The 21695-nt window shown below is 34.9% G+C and overlaps 1 protein-coding gene across 1 annotated transcript in view; it reads left to right on the forward strand.

Moving 5' to 3' along the window:
• The window catches only part of LOC123703923 (CLIP-associating protein), a 47559-nt gene that overhangs the window by 2404 nt on the left and 23460 nt on the right, over nt 1–21695 (forward strand). Inside the window, exons 2-15 of the mRNA XM_045652111.1 lie at nt 1534–1716; nt 4759–4947; nt 7427–7527; nt 9050–9226; nt 9997–10121; nt 11674–11787; nt 11984–12091; nt 12922–13014; nt 15065–15231; nt 16199–16321; nt 16650–16769; nt 17512–17639; nt 20261–20389; nt 21354–21487. Coding sequence (XP_045508067.1) covers nt 4759–4947; nt 7427–7527; nt 9050–9226; nt 9997–10121; nt 11674–11787; nt 11984–12091; nt 12922–13014; nt 15065–15231; nt 16199–16321; nt 16650–16769; nt 17512–17639; nt 20261–20389; nt 21354–21487 — 1708 coding nt within the window. The 5' untranslated portion in view covers nt 1534–1716. The remainder of the gene's footprint in view (nt 1–1533; nt 1717–4758; nt 4948–7426; nt 7528–9049; nt 9227–9996; nt 10122–11673; nt 11788–11983; nt 12092–12921; nt 13015–15064; nt 15232–16198; nt 16322–16649; nt 16770–17511; nt 17640–20260; nt 20390–21353; nt 21488–21695) is intronic.

Genomic DNA, 21695 nt, shown 5'->3' on the forward strand with positions numbered 1-21695 from the left:
TAAAGCATTTCAATGCTATTACAAAGCAAAGATATCAAATGTTGGTAGTATCCAATTAGGAACCTTCAGTTCATCAAAGTTGGTTGAAAGCTCATTGATACAATTATGTCAAATGACCTCACTCCAAGAGGTCATTGCTGATAATAAAACATTTGTCTAGTCTAGAACATTACCTCCTCCTAATAAAGGTTATTCTAGTTTTTATAGATTTTCTATAAAATGTATACTTTGATCTGTAAACTATGCTATAATTTTTGTATTAGGAAAAAATTTAACATAGTTATGTAAAATTTTATAACAAAATTTAATCACTTCTTTGCTTTGCTTGCAAAGCTTTGCAATGGTTCATTAATTAAAAAATAGTACTATAATTATTTATGTAGTGTTTGTATTACATTTAAATCACTATTTATCCATACAAATTAGTGTATTCAAATTGATATAGTTTTGCTATTACAGTTACAGAGTGAAGCAATCAAAATCAATCATTCTATTTTTAGCCTACATTAGGTATAAATAAAAACTTAGTCTTGAAGAATCTGTTCAGGTCAGAGGTACAGTAGTTATACGTATATAAATAAAAGTCAAACTTGAAGAATCTGTTCAGGTCAGAGGTCAAATGTGCATAGATTATTTAGCCAGGTGTTATGCAAATGTATATGTCGTGGCCATATCGTAGATTTGCTCATTTCATGAAATGGCCAATTTAGTTTGGCCAGATCGTTAAATCGTCAACGTTTCACGATTTGGTCATCCACATTTGGCCAGATCGTCGATCTGGCCAAACGTGGATGGCCATTTCACGAAATGCGACCATTTTTGTTTCTTTTTTAAAAAGCGATTCGCTTCTGGCACTCGCCGGCCGCTGCCGCGGCACGCTCGCTTTGCTCGCTCGGCTCGTGCGTTGTTTTTTAAAGTCTAACCTAACCTATATTTTATACGATCTGGCCAAATGTCGATGACCAAATCGTGAAACGTTGACGATTTAACGATCTGATCAAACTATGTTGGCCATTTCATGAAATGAGCAAATCTACGATATGGCCACGACATATATATAAAAGTAATGAAGCTATTTATCTTTAATACAGATGTTATATGACCAATTATGTATTTATATGGGAATCATGATTGCAGTTTTTTTTACACTCCTAGTCCATTTAATAAAACCATCTCACCATTGCATGTACTTGAAATAACAGATAAATAAATAATAGTACATAGTTCATTGAATAATTAAATTCACTTCGTAATCTTACGAAAATATAGTTCTTGCCACAAAGGAGTAACTAATGTATTTTTTAATCATCAGAATTATGGGAATTAGTTTCGTAGTACTGAATTATTGCCTAACCAACATACATAAAATCTGATGTTTTTGGAGACAAATGCAATTTTAAACTTTACATAGTTTTTATTATTGTTATTTAGATTTTGAACGATAAAATGTTGATATATTTGAATTTCATCTTATTCCGCAATCATTGTATTCGATGTAGGTACATAAAATTAATTTAATTTCCTTAAATACAGATAAAAAATAGTTACCCAGTGTACAAACGCATTCAAAGTATGCCTTCACCAAAACTAGTGTTTGAATACAGTGTAGCGTAGTGTCTGAAGTGGCTAAGTGCAATGAAAGTGTCATTGTTTCGGACACTTTGTGATGTGCTAAGTGGCGTTTTGGATTTGCAAAAGGAGGAATAAGGATTAACGGTGAGTTTTGTTTTGTATTTTTTAGGGCTGATTTTTCAATCCTTGGTTAAAACTTATTCATCTAATTACGTATTAAACTACCATTTCAAAAATGTATTCTAATTGTCCGTATATGACAGTTTACAGGTGACATTTTAAAATGTTGGTGTAATACTTTATTGGACGGATAAATTTTAACCAAGGATTGAAAAATCGGCCCTTAATAGTATAAGGCAGGAAGTGAGTTAACTATAGTAGAGGCTATGTTTCTGTTAATATGTTGTAAGGTTTCAAAAGTATGGGATGAAGATAGGATAAAAGTTATCTATACTAATAATATTATAAAGCTGAAGAGTTTGTTTGAACGCGCTAATCTCAGAAACTACTGGTCCGATTTGAAAAATTCTTTCGGTGTTAGATAGCCCATTCATCAAGGAAAGCTATAGGCTATATATCATCACGCTAAGACCAACAGGAACGGAGCCACGCGGGTGAAACCGCGGAGCGCAGCTAGTGTATGATAAAATTAACTTGGTATGACTCATTGTACAAAACACAGCATTCTCGTGATTAGTAATGATTTATGTTTCAATTTAGGCTGTTAATTGTTACATATAGATACAATTTTTTTTCATAATATATCTTTAGTTTTATGTACACACACACTGTGTTCTACGTAAAAGCTTATTATATCAAATTCAAATTCGTTTATTCAATCAAAATTTTGCATTTGCAGCATTCATGACTCGATACCTAGTATAAAAATGGCTTACTTCATTATTTATGTACTGTGTAAATACCATGTTTGAAGTGATAAACATCACGTCATATTAGTCATAAGAACAGGCTATCATATTGATATCCTTTGAGGAAGGTACAGTACGATTCACGAAAGATGACCACAAATGGCGGCCGGCTGCGCACGTTCACTCATAAAGAAAAGACTTAAGACAAAATAATAATATTTTAATGTTGGTTAAATAGTTTATTTTTTATTTATTTAAAATTAAATCCGCCCCCGCCTCACCTCGCTCCTCCATAGGGACCTAAAATATGCCTTCTGCGCCGTGGTCATCTTTCGTGAATCGTACTGTACACACTTTTATTAGCTTCACCTGTATGTTTGTAATTAACTCCTTAACAATTGATTTGAATCTAATTTAAACGGAGAGGTTTAAAACTTTGTGTACTTATCAAGGATTAGGGAATAGTTACAATAATTTCATGAGTTTATCTTATTCAAGCTTGTGTTTAAAACTATATACTAAGACCTCATTATCGTAATATTTTGGAAAGAACCCCATCGGGAATTCGACTGAAATTTTGTACAATCAAGGGCACAGGTTTTGACATTCGTGCTTAAATAACATGACCTGTTATTTATGCCGCGAGCTATAGGCATGCCGTGTGCGTAAGGTCAGGAAAACGAGTAGGTACTAGCAAAAACTAGGCTCTGTTATTTGTACTTGAAAGTTGAATTCAGACCTTTTTTTCGTGTACAACTTTATATAATTACGCAAATATTTGTAAGAATGTTTATTTAATTAATAAAAATTTAATTGATGTAGGTATTTGGTACTCTTTCACTCGAAAATAACTGAAAGAATTTTGATGAGCAATAAAGTATATTCTATAGCTAAATATTTTCTTTCGCCTGCGGTTTCGTCCTCGGCGCACGGGTGAAACTGCGCGGTACAGCTATTTGCAAGCAATTTATTTAAAAAATATTGTTATTGATCGATTTCTTGATCTTCCATCTTCAGAATGCACATTTATAAGGTGTTTTTCAAGGCATAATAACGGTAGCATTAAGTATACATATTATGCAACTGTCAAGACAATGCTCTTTTGCGAAGGTGTGATAATTTTTTGATAACACTAATAAAACTACCTACTCTTCTCATCAATACGTGTCGATGTGTGCGTAAGACTTTAGATACAGTGAGCGTGTGTGGGTGCAGATACAGTGTCAAGTACGTTTTTTTACGAAAAAATATACGTCGAAGTCATGCATATTGTATTTAAATTAGAATTTATGATAAAAACTGTTTAAATGGATAGGTAGGTACGTAAGTTGTAAAAAGTGGATGCAATAAGTGACCGATAAATACCTATAAAAGTACAGATAAATAGATATGATCTCAAATAAAAATAAAATAGGTAGAAAGGCAAACGGAAGACACAGCAACGTTATGTTTTCGATTGCGTGTAAGTATAAATATAAACAATAAACAAACGAACGCCGCTCGTTTTAGAAAACACCGATATCTGCGGCTAAATTATGTTGAACGCATTATTTGTAAACATTTTTATCAGCTATCATTAACCTTACCTTCGTAATAATATTACGGACACATACTTATACGATGACTGCTCGTCAATCGTCACAGAAATTATTCTTCAATACTGTCAAACTATCTTTATAATTAGGTACCTATACAAGATGAAACCCGCGGCGTAACTCCCTTGGTACCCGCATGAAAAGTAATTTATGTAATCCTATATCAAATTTCATACAGATCCGATCAGTTGTTTTTGAGTGAAAGAATAACATGTATGTATATATTTATATTTTATATAAATTAATTATTGTCTACAAGCTTTCGCGTTTATATATATATGCTCCGCTCCTGTTGGTCTTAGCGTTATGATATATAGCCTATGCCCTATAGCCTTCCTCGATAAATGGGCTATCTAACACCGAAAGAATTTTTCAAGTAGTTCCTGAGATTAGCGCGTTCAAACAAACAAACAAACTCTTCAGCTTTATAATATTAGTATAGATTATTAGGATTAAGCTTGGTAAAACTGTACTTTATAGGGCGTCGAGTTGAGAGTTGCAAATACTGTTTTGGTTAGCGATTGTCATGTGGAACCTAGATCTGAAATTTCATTTGACGGAAACTTTTAAGTTTTTGAGCTACGAATTTTTGAAAATCGTAAAATTACAATAGAAAGTTACTCCATCTTGTTGCGCGAAAACTTTTTGCTCCGATATAAGTTAACAAGTTACTTCGTCCAGTGATTTTTAATCATCATCATTTTTATTCGTCATCACCACAGATGGCGCACTACCCGCAACCGGCGACGCTAGAGGACGCGCTGCCGCTTCTCGGCAAGCCGGACCTGCGCATGCGCCAGCAGCTCGGCGAGCGGCTCGTCGCGCTTGTTCGCCGCGAGGAGATCACGCACGAGATTGCCGCGCCCTTGCTCGACTCACTTGTTGCTTGGCTCAACGGTGGTAACTTTAAGGTGAGAACAGCTGATTAGTGATGTTGTCTAGCCGCGTATGTTCGAGCAGCTCGTCGCGCAGTTCGTTTACTGTAAGAGTAAACTCGATAGTTATTAATTTCCCGATTGATTTTAATAATAATATGTAACTTAGTAATAAATAGATAATTTTAATTCATGCAAGCTGAAAGAAGCCCCGCTAAGTCGGAACTCGGAAGTCTTTACCGCTCCAACTTGCAATTAATAAAAACTGTATGAAATGTAAGATTTAAACCGCGTTAACATTAACATAATCATATCAATTCAATAAATTATATTAATATATAAACAATTCTCAAATCTCATAATAACTTCCTTGCCGTCTAACAATAGAATATGACATGCATCATACACAGTCTAATTCACAATGGGCCTGCGCGTGTCCGCTTGAATGCGTGCGCGCCGTTATTCTGAATTGAGACGAAAATATATTAATTAATTATTACTAGTGATACTAGATAATGTATAATATTTCATTGAACCAATGGAGTGTAGAGTCGAAAATTATAATTAAAGATGAAGAGTCTGTAATGTTTTAAAATTGAAATCCGGCAGTAGGTAAACTTATCTATGTAGGGAGCTATGCAGCAACTCAATTGAAAAGCGCCTATTAGAGCTTCCATATTTAGTATTCATATAATTATTTTCTTGAAATAAATTCATAAATATAAAATGTTAGTGTCGTTAGACTACATATTGTGGATATATGTTAGCGTATTAGTTTGCAATCAGGAGTAAACCTAAACATTAATTATTTTTACAATAAAAACTAAAAAATACAATCTTTTCTATAGATAATAAAAAAACCTATACTGTTCATATCCATGCTAAGAAGCGCATGTTAAAATAAAGATAATCGATCGATAAGAACATCCAGATTATGGTACCCTTAGATTCTTCGTACAAGGTCTATTTAAAACCATACCATAACGATATCGTTTCGTCAAAACCAGAATAACACCGCACAATAATTTGCGGACATCTCAAGACATCAAGATAGATCAGTGTTACCGTACCATTGGACAATAAGCATCGCTTCCTGCATTGTGATTCAAAAACAAGAGTTGTTGTTGTTTGAGTGAGTAATGTGAAAATGTGTAAGATTGGAAGGTTCTCACCGTTAGACAACATTTTATTTTACAGACTATTATTTTACAACACCGATTAACACCTCTAGTTACAACCTCGTTTCGACGAAAGAACAAAATCTGCACTGTTCCTCAGCCATATAGCATGTTCACCAAGAGGTTCTTTTACTTCCTCGGACCCTATTTGTATAACAAAATTAATGATAGTCTTAGCATCTATGCCTTACCGTATTCTAAATGTAAATTAACCGTACGCTTCTTTCTATTAGGAAAAACTTATGACGAGACAGAACAACTTCTTGAGATACTGGCTTAAGTGTAAACGTGACTCTTGCTTAGATATCTATAATATAATATTTCAGACACACACACACACACACACACACACACACACACACACACACACACACACACACTTACACATTCACACGCACACACATACACATACACACACAAATATATATACATTCATAAGATACAGTTTCATTCGCCACACCCGCATTCTCTTATACACCTTAAATTTTACACATATTTTTTTTTCTCTTACTCCCTATTGTAACCAATTTTAATTTATAATAATTAAGTACTTGCTAAGAGGCTTTTTGTGTATTTATTTTAGAGGCAAGCTGTTTCTCCTAAACACAGGTTGCCCAGTAACCTAGCTAGGGAAACATTGGCTTGTATAAATAATTGTTTTGGTAGCCTTTTTATTTATATACTTTTACATGAATATTAATTGTATACCTATTGTAATAAATTGTAATTGTAATTATTGTATGTATGTATGTTTAATAATAATAAATAAATTAATAATAATAAATAAATAATGTGACGTCATCGTACGTGGATATACAGGGGCCAGGGGGTTAACTAAGAGAGTGTGAAAACAAAATAAAAAGTTGTATCAAATAACGAATCACTATTGGAATAGTTAGTAATTTATGTTTAGATATTTTGTTGGTACTCATAAATAGGAGATATAATATTATGTGATGGGAAAAATAAATGAAAGACTCAGGACCACTGTGGATTGGTGTGAGAAAAAAAAATAGCCTGACTAAGAAATACATAGTTTATTAATAGTAAAAAATATACAAACAATATTTGAATTTAACAAACTGTATTACATAATACGTAAGTTAGTCTGAGACACTATGTATTGCATCCTCCACATTTATAACTTTTAAGTAATTATAATAAACATGGTGGTCAGGACTCAGGAATTGTAATATTTATTTTTTTCTATTTTATGAAAACTTAAAATTACACATTTTGATAACACTGTCTGTATATATCTTTAATCAATAATATAATCCTTCTAAATTAAAATTTTATTTCTATATTTATTAATACACCCTTTCATAATATTCCAGGTAGCCCAAAACGGTCTGGAGGTGCTATGCGCGGTCGCGGAGCGCATGGGACCCGAGTTCTCGCATTATGTGCCCACCGTGTTGCCGCATATTATTGACAGGTGGGTAAAAGTAAAACATCGTGAGGAAACCGACATGTCAAAAATCAAAAGTTCGATGACATGTGTCATCCGCCAACCCGCACTTGGCCAGTGTGATGGATTATGGCCTGTACCCTCATAGGAGGTAGGTCCCAGCAGAGGGAACGTATATGCTATATGGGCTGGTGATGATGATGATGTTGGGAAAAGTGAGGATTAAAAGGCTCTCTTCACAATGCACAGCGTTGGCCCAACGGCGATTATCAATAAACACTTTCAATAACGGCAGATCAGACATTTAATATGCCCTCTACGCTATCGTGATTGCCTCTACTCGCCAACACTGCCTATTGTGATTTGTGAAGAGGGCCTATGACTGCCTAAATGGGATTTAGAGCAGTTAAAAGGCTTTAATTTGTCTGAGTTATATGTACAAATACCTCGAAGTAGCATGAGAGATTTGGATTTATCATGGTGGATGAAAATGATATTTAAAACCTTGTACATCTTTTTTTTTTCAAATTATGCACTTGCCCATAATTTGGCACAATTAAAATTATAGCCAAATTGATTTTTTTGTCTCACATAATTTATTTTACGATGCAAGATGCTCGAATAGGAAATGGCAGTCATAATCCTAATGGGACGTTAAATGAGTCATTTTGCTTGCTATTGTTTCTATTGGCATATGAATAATGTATAAATAATAAACAAGTATGTTCCCTTTAGAATATTCTTGTTAAATATATTGTCATTGGCGCTTGCCCAGGATTTTCCTCAATATAGCCTATTCAGGAAAATCCTGGCCGATATTCACTGCTGTTACAAATCGGGTTAAAAAGTTCTCTATTAGTAAATCCCCGTTGAAAATTGTGAACGAAAAAATGATCCAGTTTATATGAATTATGCAAATTATTTTTAAGGCATATAATATGACTTATGAATGACTCGGTTAAAAATCAATGATTCATAAATGTTACAACTTTTACGTTGGGGTTTAACCACAGATGATATATTTATTTTATTGTCATGTAGGTAAATGTGCTTTAAAAACAACCTTAGTAAACATGGTGACTTTATAGTTTATTAATCTAATTTATGTATATTAGTTTATTAATCTAATATATATATGTATATTATAAAGGCGAAAGTTTGTATGGATGTATGGATGTTTGTTACTCTTTCACGTAAAAACTACTGAACCGATTACAATGAAATTTAGCACACATATAAAGGTAACTTGGATTAACACATATGATAGTTTTTATCCCGGAAATCCCACGGGAACGGGAACTATGCGGGTTTTCTTTTGCAAACGCGGGCGAAACCGCGGGCGGAAATCTAGTAAAGTTATAAATTCATCTATAATTGTGTATTAGCTAATTATGTATACGTCATATAACTGCTTATATTTATTTTATCCAGTGCCAGACTGGGCAAAAAGCTATTTAAAAAAAAGTATTTGAAATATTGTATTACATGCATCAAATTCAAATTATTCATTTATCGAATAGACACATTAATTGTTCAATTCCAATTCCAGACTAGCGGACACAAAAGAGGGCGTTCGCGTATCAGCGCGCGCCTGCCTCACAACACTCGGCGAGTGTAGAGCGGCCGCACCGCGCGCTTTACTCGCTCGTCTGACGCCAGCCTTACAGCATAAAGCGGCGCACGCGAGAGAGGAGGCGTTGAAGTGTATAGCGGCGCTCTTGCATACGTAAGTTGTGATAAAAGTGCGTTAAACGCGCGGTTATAGCGCGGATAACGATCGTCTGTCAGGCTCAGCTTTCGTTTCATGAGCTTCTGATAAGTGACTACTAGTCTATTCACGCATACTTCAGTTGTAGTTGTACTTACTTACTCCTGTGGCGCTGAAACCCCGAAGTGGGTCTTGGCCTCCGAGACGAGAACTCTCCACCTTCCCCGGTCCTGAGCGGTCACTTGCCAGTTTTCACTGGCTTGAATCGCACTCAGGTCCCTCTCCACTTGATCGCGCCAGCGATACTTGGGTCGACCCACCGGCCGACGGCCCGAGGGACGGCCCAAGTATGCTCTCTTCAGACCTCGCTCCTCACCCATTCGCTCTACATGACCAAGCCAACGCAGGCGATGCGCTTTTATTTCCCCAAGTATATTTGGCTCGGCCATGAGTTTTTCTAATTCGGCATTCTTCCGGATTCTCCAACTTCCATCCTCTTGTCTGATAGGACCAAAGATCTTCCTAAGAAGCTTTCGTTCTGTGACTAAAAGGTTACGCTCTTCGTTCTGGGTTCAAGTTCAAGTTGTAGTTGTAATAGCTCGTTATGAACGTGCGATTAACGCACTGTTAACGCGCGGTGAATGTTTGTGATTAGTAGGTTTATTTGTATGGATGCGCAGCTATATGATTTACTCGATTTTGTATTAAAATGACTTCAATAAACAATCTACTCAACTCTGCGAAAACTTTTTTAACAAGTAACTATAATATAATCTTATACGTTACAGGCACGGCGCCGCAGAACTACAGTTGCGCGCGGCAGTGCCTGCGCTCGCGGCTCTCGTAGCCGATCCCAACGGTGCCGTGCGGGATGCCGCTCAGCTACTGCTAGTGGATGTTTACCGGCATGTCGGTGAGTATACACAGACATACATACACACACAATAGAAATAGGCTTGTGACAGAAGGCTCGACGTCACGCACGTAACAACACGTCACGACACGTAACAACACGTCACGTAACACGACAGGTATCAACACGTCACGACACGTAACAACGTCACGTAACAACACGTCATGTATCAACACGTCACGACACGTAACAACACGTCTAGTCACGTAACATGTCACGTAACAAAACGTCACACCACAACACGTCACGTATCAAAATGTTACGTAACACGCCACGTTACGTAACACGTCACGTTACGTAACAACTCGACAGGTAGCAACACGTCACGACACGTAACAACACGTCATGTCACGTAACTACACGTCACGACACGTAACAACATGTCCCGTCATGTAACAACACGTCTCGTCACGTAAAAAACGTCACATCACAACACGTCACGTATCAAAATGTTACGTAACACGTTACGTTACGTAACAACACGTCAGGTATCAACACGTCACGACACGTAACAACACGTCAGGTATCAACACGACACGTAATAACACGTCACGTCACGTAACAACACGTCTGGTAGTAACACGTCACGTAATTACACGTCATGTCACGTAACTACACGTCACGTAACAACACGTCAGGTAGCAACACGACACGTAACAACACGTCACATCACGTAACAACACGTCAGGTAGTAACACGTTACAACGTTACGTCATTTAACAACACGTCACGTAACAACACGTCACGTCACGTAACAACACGTCAGGTATCAACGCAACAAGTCACGTAGCAACGTCACGTAACAACCTGTCACGTCACGTAACAACACGTCAGGTATTGTCACGTAACAACACGTAACACCACGTTGGGTATCAACACGTCACGACACGTAACAACACGTCTCGTCACGTAACAAAACGTCACATCACAACACGTCACCTAACAACACGTCACGTCACGTCACGTAACAACACTTCAGGTAGCAACACATAATTACACATTACGACACGTAACAACGTCACATCATGTAACAACACGTCACGTAACTACACGTCATGTTACGTAACTACACGTCACGTAACAGCACGTCACGTAACAAAACGTCAGGTATCAACACGTCACGTAACAACACGTCACGTCGCGTAACAACACGCATCACACGTAAAAATATTTCCGGTGTAAATATTTGTGTGAGAAACATAAATGTTTGTTCTGTCTGGGTGCTAATTATCTATATTTAAAACTAGCGGTCCGCCCCGGCTTCGCCCGTGGTCCATATTTCGCACTAAAAAGTAGCCTATTTCCTTTCTCGGGTATCAAAATATCTCCATACCAAATTTCATGCAATTTGGTTCAGTAGTTTAGGCGTGATTGAGTAACAGACAGACAGACAGAGTTACTTTCGCATTTATAATATTAGTATGGATTATACATGCATGTTTATCAGCCATCTGGTTTCGTTTAACACAAGCGAAAGCTTAATATGGGATCAGATCAAGCCGTGTGTGAAAATTGTCCCGAAATATTTATTTATTTGTATTTATTATTACAGGTGAAAGATTAAGACAAGACTTGAAGAAGAAGGAGCTCGTGCCGGCGCAAAAGTTGACACTATTGGAACAGAAGTTCGACGAGGCGAGAGAAGCCGGGTTGTTATTACCCTCAGGTAATAATTTGTTTGGAGATTTATCACAAGAAATTAATTAAAAAATTGTTCTTTTTTCTGTTATGAATGGATTTCGAAATGTTGTATTATTTGTTTCCTGATTTTTGGATTTGTAAACTATGAATAAACTTCTAAATACAAATGTTTCTATACTTAACTACTTGAAAATAATAAACTAATTTTAAATATTTCACAGCAACCGTAGGCACGGATGAAGCGGACTTCGTGTCGCGAACGATAAAACGTACCATGACGATACCGACCAGTAGAAGCAGGGATGGCGATAGTGGGGCCTCCACACCAGGTAAATTATCACTATCACTATCTGAATACTTATCTATATAACTATCACTATCTTAATAACTTTCTATAATAAATAATAATCAAATTTAATTTACAGCATGTTGCAAATTAGTTCGAATTCAATATCTAATGTCATTGCTCTATGAAATAATACACAAGTATGTCATACTCTTTTAATTCACTTATTAAATTTTCCTCAGTTACATATCATAGTAACTTTGAATAGTAATGGTTAACTCGTTAAAATATTTAATACGTACATTTTCACACATTAAAATACGACAACTGCATTGTTTCGAAAATGTTCTAGGAGCCGCGAGAATATTCTAGAACATTTTAGAAAAGCACTATTAACCACTCTAGAACGCCTACGTATTATTTTAAAAATATTCTAGAACACCCACATATATTTTCAAAATGTTCTAGAACACCCACGTATATTTTCAAAAAAGTGTTCTAGAACGTCATCGCTTTCTTTCGAATGCATTCTAGAACCTTCGAGAATGTTCTAGAACGTTTGACATAATTCTACGACTTCACTATTAACCTCTAGAGAACATGCATTATATTTAAACTGTTCTAGAACTTCCACATTCGAAAGCGTTCTAGAACCTTCTAGAATGTTCTAGAACGTCACTATTGATCTCTCAAGAAAGCCACTATTTCAAAATAGTTCTAGAACGCCCGCGTTACAATAAAAGCAATTCATCAAGCAAGCAAAGTGTTCTAGAACGTCCACGTTCGAAAGCGTTCTAGAACGTTCTAGAAGCTTCGAGAACGTTCTAGAACATTCTAGAACACGATTAACCCCCATCTAACAAACATTGGCAGCGTGTGAAGTGAAGAAGACGATCGGCGGATTGTATGGCGCGCCGTCGGCTAGTAGGAAACCGCCGCCGACGGCTAAATTAACAAGTTCCAGTGGTGAGTTTTCATTGTAACAAGCATTTATATTCATTTTTATTAAAACCAATGATATTATAAGATAAACGGTGTGGATAGAAATTAAAGACTTTTTTAAACGCGATTTATTATTCATATTATTGAAGTGAAACTTCTTTATCGGGGTTGGAAAAAAATTTAGTGTAACATTTTTTCGTTACGCGTGACATTTTTCCGTTGCGCGCCATCTTTTTCTTATACCTACCACGCGTGATTCGTGTTTCTGTAAAGAAGTTTCACTTCTTACGTGTATATTCTAGTACACGCACACATTTTTTTTTACCAGACGTTTTGCACATTTTATTTCTAAATGTCTGGTGTTAAATCAAACACAAGATAATGCTAATGTCGATTGCTAATTAGCCAAAATTCACATCAGTTGTCTCTTTCGCTCACGATAGTTGAATCATGCCGTCTCACTTTAATCGTACGTGCGTTAAAGGGGTGACAGACGTACGAGTAAGTACGCGAACTTGTGGCTCGACGACCTTTTTCGCTCGTGTGTCACCCCAAGTACGCGTACTTAAAAACCGTCGAGTAAGTTCGTTGACGATCCAACATGTTTGAAATTTTACTCGAAGCCCGCCTTGGCTCGCACGTCTGTCACCGCCGTTAGTGTGCCGTGTTTGAAAATCGAATGTTGTGTTAACCTATCTACACCCTTTTACTTGTAATATCGTTGCTTATTCACAATAATTTTAAAAATATCATATTCTTTCTTTTTTTTCATTCAAAATAAAAATAAATTGTTGAAATTTTTTGTGCTTGTTTTTAAGTTTCTAGCCGATTTGACGATGGTGGAAATGTGTTTTGATTCGTTTCGTAATTTATTTTCCTGAATTTTTTAAGGTTTAATACTTTTTTTTTATAACTTGTGTTTTTTATTAAGTTTGTTAATTTTTAAAAGAGTTTATAGTTTTGAACGACAATGGTTACAGTTTATACGCGTTTATGTTATTGCTATTTCGTGTTTGAACATAGTAATTTTATTGCTATGTTTATAAACTTTTAACTGAGAGTATATTATTGTTTAAAGTTTTCTTGCCAATTTATTTGACTTGACTTAGTTTTTAAGGGCCGATTTTTCCCGTCAAATAAAGAAAAAAAAAAAAAAAAAAAAAATTTGAAGTAGATAAAAATAAAAAACAAAAAACTTGGTTTTTTGAATTTTTCACCTAAATTTTGAGGTTATGTGAAAAAATTGTGAATACAAAAGTTGTAGAACTTTTTATTACCTACAACTTTGTCATTGAACTTTTTTCCATAGGACTTGTAGTTTTATAGGAATTTAAGAGAAACCATTTTTTAGCCTTAAAAGCTCGCCCCCTCCCACTTCCCGAACTCGGATTGTCTGTAATTTATTTTTCCTTTAATTTTTATCACGTTCCCCTCCTTTTCCAATGGGTTTCATCCTACTACTATTTTTTTTAGGTTTTTATAATTTTTGAAGGGATTTGCCCCGGTGTATTAGTGACTAGTGTCCAATTTGCATTATTCAAACCTATTGTCGTTTATTTGTAAATTTCGTCGTATCTACATGAATTTACATGTATAATCATCATTCTAGCGAGCGAAGCGGACGCCGAAGTTGTATATAGCGTAGCATTCACTTCTTTGTGTCCATGTTGCGTTATTTGGTTTCCATTTCACATTATTATCGTTATTTTTGGCTCTTGAGAACACACTCACAGTATTTTACTAATTCCTATGGATTCATATATATAGGCTGTACCTATTTTTAACCGACTTCAAAAAAAAGGAGGAGGTTATAAATTCGGCCGGTATGTTTTTTTTTTTTATGTATGTACACCGATTTCTCCGAGGTTTCTGAACCGATTTACGTGATTCTTTTTTTGTTCGATGCGGGATGGTGTCGAATTGGTCCCATAAAAATTTTATTCGGATAGGCCCAGTAGTTTTTATTTTATGAGCATTTTTGTCTGTAGGTATTTGTAAATTTTGCAAGTGCAACTTTGAAGTCGGTTGTTTTTAACGCAGTTATCACTTGTGTTTGTCAATTTATTTATAATAGCGAGCGAAGCGGGCGCGGGCGCGGTATCGAGCGAAGCGTTCGAAGCGGCGTTCTTGCACGCTCCGCCCGCGGCCGTGTACGGCGCGCGCGGGCTGGACGACCTGTGCCGGCACGCGGCCGCGCTGCTCGGGGACCGCGCCGCCGACTGGGAGCGGCGCGTGGACGCGGTGAGTGTACCGGGAATTAACAAAAAATAATAAAATAATATAATTATTATTAAAAAAACAAAATACCCGACTGCACACTAAAAAAAGAGTGATTGAAATGAATCTAATGATACCGCATACATATTTTTTTAAAGGGAAATTTAGAAAAAATATTATTATGTCTTTATCCCGTGGGACTTTTAGGATAAAATGTATCCTATGACACTCCCGTAATCAAGACAAATCTAACGATACCTCATACATCAAAATCCATCAAGCCGTTTAGGCTACAGGTGGTCACAAAGGAAAAGACATACATACATACTTACATACACTCGAAAAACATTACCCTCCTTCTTTGGCAGTCGGGTAAAAAAAATTTCACACGTAAGATGTGAAACTTTTTTATGATCTTATTTTTAAAAAAATAATTTACAATATGCAACTTTACAGAAATACGTCGAATCACGCGAGGTAGGGATAAGAAAAAAATGGCGCGTAACGAAAAAATGTCACGCGTAACGAAAAAATGTTACAAAATTTTTTTTTCCAACCCCGATAAAGAAGTTTCACTTCAACTAGCTTTCCGCCCGCGTTTTCAAAGAAAAAACCCGAATAATTCCCGTTCCCGTGGAATTTCCGGGACGAAACCTATCCTATGTGTTAATCCAAGTTACCCTATATATGTGGGCTTAATTTCATTATAATCGGTTCAGTAGTATTTGCGTATTTACGTGTGTGTTTGTTACTCTTTCACGTGTGATCTCACTCTTTCACGATGTGTGTGTGTACACACACATCCATCCTCACAAACTTTCGCATTTATAATATTGTCACTTTCAGTGAATCCATAACGTGATCATACAAAAAAGCGGGGCAAAAATGGAGACGTTTTACAGAAGACAAGAAAAAGAAGTTACAAAGACATGTTTTTGTCTTTTTAATCCGCTTTTAATAGCAAAATCTAATAAAATATTACAATTTTCAGCTGAAAAAGATACGTTCGCTATTAGCGGCGAATGCGCACACGCAGTACCCGGTCGAGTTTGCGGCGCACTTGAAGGATCTGTCCGTGCCTTTTCTAGTCGTTATCAAGGATCTTAGGAGCCAGGTGAGTTTGATTTTTTGTTGATTATATGAATAAACGTAGAAAATGGTGTTATGGAAAAAAACTAGGGTAAATATGTAAAAAAAAAAATATTGTTAAATTTCAATATCACGCATGAATTTCGACTTTACTTTTTTTTTACTTTTAAAAATAAATTGCAAAAAAAAAACAGTTTTAACACATCTATCACTGTTTTTTTAAATAATCACAGGATAACTATTTATTTTGGTTAAAAATATTTTTTTTATGATAGTCAACGATTTCTACGTGCAAAAAAGAAATTTAAAATAATTATGACGATGTTTTTTGCTAACCGTACATTTATTTGCAGGTGGTACGCGAAGCGTGCATAACAATAGCCCACATGGCGAAGGTGCTAAAAAACAAATTGGAACAATTCAGTCTCTATATATTGCAAGAGTTAATAAACTTGATACAGAACGCCGCTAAGGTAAGAAATAAATTAAAGTAACTCTGTCTGTCTGTCTGTTACGCTTTCCCGCTTAAATCTCTCAACCGATTTTGATGAAATTTGGCACAGACAATCTTTAGACCCTGAGAAAGAACATAGGCTACCTTTTATTGTGAAATATGTACCACGGGCGAAGCCGGAGCGGACCGCTAGTATTAAATAATTCGTTGGGAATTATCAGTAAATCCGGCTCGAAGGAAATGTTGATTTGTTTGATAATTTGTTTCGATTTTATGTCTCAAATAAATATTATTTCCACATATTCATATATCTATAAGTCACAAATACTAATAACGAATATATAATGCGTAAAAACCCGTCAAAAAGTATTTATTCTATAGAGACACTAGCTATGCCGCGCGGTTTCACCCGCGTGGCTCCGCTCCTGTTGGTCTTAGCGTGGTAATATATAGCCTATTACTCGTGGATAATGTAGCTTTCGAATGGTGAAAGAATTTTTAAAATCGGTCCAGTAGTTTATGAGCCATTCATTACAATCAAACAAAGTTTTCCTCTTTATAATATTAGTGTAGATGTAGTAAATGTTTCTTACTTTTCATCATAACCAGAACCAATATCGGTTTATATAGTTTCAAATCCGTTTAAATTTATTTATCAAGCAGAGAATGTTCAAGTTTGAGTTATCAAAGCCGTGACGAATAATTAATCGCGTTTTAAAACCGTTAAAAAGTTTTTATTTACTATATTTTTTCTTCTACAGGTTGTTTCCTCAGCGGGCACAGTGTGTGTACGCTACATAGTGGTGCACGTACACTCACCGCGACTCATACCCGTGTTAACTACGAACTTGACTACCAATAAGAGCAAGGAGATTCGGTCTACATTGAGGTAAGATACATTATTACGAAGAAAATCACAAAAATAACCATTAAATTGATCATCATCATCATCATCAACACTACCTACTACATTAGTCTATTCATTGTAATCATCAAATTCATCACTATTAACATACATCATTTTCACTCAATAAATTTACACTTACACCATTATAATTAGTATTATCATCATCATCACCAACACTACTTACTGCATCATGCAACTGCACATCATAATTCTTACTTAATAAATTTTCATTTGCACTACCACAGACATCATAAGCATTATAATTAGTATCATCATCATCACCAACATATAAATAAACTTTATTTCTCTCAACAACGTTTATGTGTTCATCATCATTATGCAAACTATCAAATTCAAATTCAATTCAAATTCAAATATTTTATTCCATGAACATGGGTACAATACAAGGTGTTATACAAATATGAGATCCAGTCATATTCTACCCGTCAAGGCATATGGAATTACAATTAATAATTTTATCCTAAATTTCAATATTATAATTAAATTATCAAATTCATTAATAATAAAAAAAAATACACATCAATAAGTCAATAGTTATTATACATATTAAATGTCAAGTGATTTATCATTAATGTAGTCCCTTACACAATAATAACATTTCTGTACTAAAAGTTCTTTTAATTTAGATTTAAATAGAGCTGTATTTCCTATTTCTGCCATTGCCTTAGGCAATTTATTATACAATATTGGACCCATTCCAAAAATACTTTTAGAAAAGTGCCTTGTTTTACTAGGTAACATACATATTTTATGATTATTACGCTTACTTTGGTAGTGGTCATACATACTTAGATTAGATTTTACAAACATTATAACTTCATATATATATAAACATGGTAGAGTCAAAAGTACAAATTTTTTAAAATATGGAGCACAGCTGTCGGTTCGCTTTATACCAGATATAGCTCTTATACACCGTTTTTGTGATTTAAATGCCGTTTCTATATCTGTACTATTACCCCAGAATATTATACCATAGCGTAATATGGAATTCACATAGGCATGATACGCAGTTATTAGAGTTGCCTCGTTTGCTACTTTTCTCAGCATATAAAGGGCATAAGATAATTTGCTTAGTTTCGAGCAAATATGTTCAATGTGAGCCTTCCAATTCAAATTTTCATCTATGTATATACCTAAAAATTTTGTATCATCTATTTGCGTTAATAATTTATTTTTGTACATTATGTTCAGGGAGTTACTTAATTTATGTCTAGTAAATGTCATTAGTTTTGTTTTTTCTAAGTTTAATGTCAGGTTATTCATTTTAAGCCATGTAATCATTTTGTCAAGGGAGTCTGTCACATCTTCTTTAAGGTTTATTATGTCTTCCGAAGTGAAAATTGCAGTACTATCATCAGCAAACATAACTATGCTATTTCTAGTGGCTTTAGGGAAATCGTTTATGTATATATTAAATAATAGCGGTCCCAGTACACTGCCTTGGGGTATACCATATCTAACAGTGTCAGGTTTTGATTTATATATTCTCATGACCCTAGTATCAGGACAAATTCGTTTTATTTGTGTATATTGCTTACGACCCGTTAAATATGATTTAATCAGATTTAAAATGTTACCCCTTATTCCATATCTTTCTAGTTTATCTAGTAATATTTTATGAATCACGCAGTCAAATGCTTTCGTCAAGTCCATAAATATAGCACAAATATTATCTTTGTTTTCTAGGCTTATCATAATTCGTTTTAGAAATTGATGAATGGCCATGTTAATAGATTTACCTTTACGAAATCCCCATTGTTCCTCAGCAAATAGATTTTTCTTTTCAAAATAATTATTGAGATGGTTATAAATTACCTTTTCGAAGACTTTCGATATAACTGGTATGAGTGCTATAGGTCGATAAAATTTAATGTCTTCCTGATTTCCTTTATTCTTAAATATGGGTTTAATCACAGTTATTTTTAGCTTGTCGGGATATTTACCACTAGTCATGCATAAATTTATAATATGACATAGTATTGGCGATATAATATTTGAAACTTTTTTAATGACACCAGTTGTTATTTCATCATATCCCGTACTATTGGTGTCGTTAAGAGAAATTATTATCCTATTTATGTCTGTAGGTGTTGTTGGATTGAGGAACATGGAATGAGATGTGCTAGGAAAATTTAGACAGTCTTTAGATGGGATGTCCAAAACATTCTGAATTTTTAATGGATTTGTAAAATAATCATTGAAAATTTGTACAATTTTTAATGGATTTTCAATTTTCTTGTCATCAACAGTAATCGTAGATATTTCATTGAGTTTGTCTGTACTTTGTCTGCTTTTGTTTATAACGTTCCACATAGCCTTAACTTTATTATGTGCCGTTTTAATAAAATAGTCGTTTTGTGATTTTTGGGTCAATTTAATTATCCTTTTTAGTCGTCCAGAGTATTGTTTATAATTTAATTTGTAAATAATTTGTAAAATCACTACTACCCCCACCGTTATCATAAATAACTTTATCATTATAACCAACACTACCACTATTATCATCATCATCATCATCATTACCATGATTTTTTCTCATTTTCAAGTGCAATAACAAATAAATAAACCCCGTATTCCAGTGAGGTGCTAGTGCTAGTGCTAGAAAGGTGGTCGACCACTGCGATAGACAAGCAGCAGCAAGTTATACATGAAGCTATAAGACGAGCCTGTGTGGATGCTGATAGTGTAGCGAGGAATAATGGACGGAGGTGAGATATATCTATTTATTCTTAGGGCCGATTTTTCAATCCTTGGTTAAAATTTATCCGTCCAATAAAGTATTACACGAACATTTTAAAATTTCACCCGTAAACTGTCAAATACGGACAATTAGAATACATTTTTGTAATGGTAGTTTAATATGTTATTCGATGAATAATTTTTAACCAACGATTGAAAAATCAGCCCTTAGTAATATTATTTATTTTTTAACAAAATAAGTATTTTAAGGGTGCTTTTCCACAAATAATGTGTGAGGATGTGTAGCGAGGAATGTGTTTGTAAATAACCAATATAGTATCGCTTCAAACTTCCAACTAACTAAAGCCTAACAGACATTTAACATACGTTGTCGACAAATAACAATAAAATTAATAATTTGTCTTGTGCATAATAATTGATTAAGGTAGACAACTTTTTTATTTAGATAAGTGAAATGAAATGAAATAAATTTATTTGTCCATTTTATGTATTACTGTACTAGTACTTTACTAGGTACCATTAAAAAATATTTTTTTCGTTATTTGACTATAGACTAGATTTTTATTGCTATTTTTCTATGATATGTACTTATTTTTATGTAAGACTAGCTGAGCCCCGCGAATTCACCCGCGTGGCTCAGCTCCTGTTAGTCTTAGCGTGATGATATATAGCCTTATAGCCTTCCTCGATAAATGAACTTTCTAACACCGAAAGAATTTTTCAAATCGGACCAGTAGTTCCCGAGATTAGCGCGTTCAAACAAACAAACAAACTCTTCAGCTTTATAATATTAGTATAGATTTAGTTATTTACACTAGCCTGTGTAAAAGTATTATATTCGTGAAGTCAAAAAACTGTCTCTAAAATTGACTGTTTTTATGCCGACGTTTTTCAAAAACGTTGGATGCGTAATACGAGACGTTTCTGTTAATTTAAATTGGTTTTAAATTTATTTAAACTACAATTTCGCAGAGCGTACTGGGCTTACAAGCGTCACTTCCCGGATCAAGCGGAGCAACTGTTCGCTAGACTCGATTCGGCTGCGCAGAAACAGATAGAACGAGAGCGTCTTGGTAGCGTGGATAGCTTGCAACATATTGGCACTGGTGAGTTTATAAATAAATCAAAATAAAAAAGAGCGTGTGTGCCGAGCACACGTGTAAGAAGTGAAACTTCTTTGGCAAGATTCGAAGATATCAAGATTGTTGCCTTACTCCATGACGTGACGGTATTGACATGAACGTGACCTTGAAATTTTACTCTCAACGCACTTAAAGAAGTTTCACTTCAAAAATATTAAAATATAATAAACAT

This window comes from Colias croceus, chromosome 28, assembly GCF_905220415.1.
Source record: "Colias croceus chromosome 28, ilColCroc2.1".
Taxonomy (NCBI): domain Eukaryota; kingdom Metazoa; phylum Arthropoda; class Insecta; order Lepidoptera; family Pieridae; genus Colias; species Colias croceus.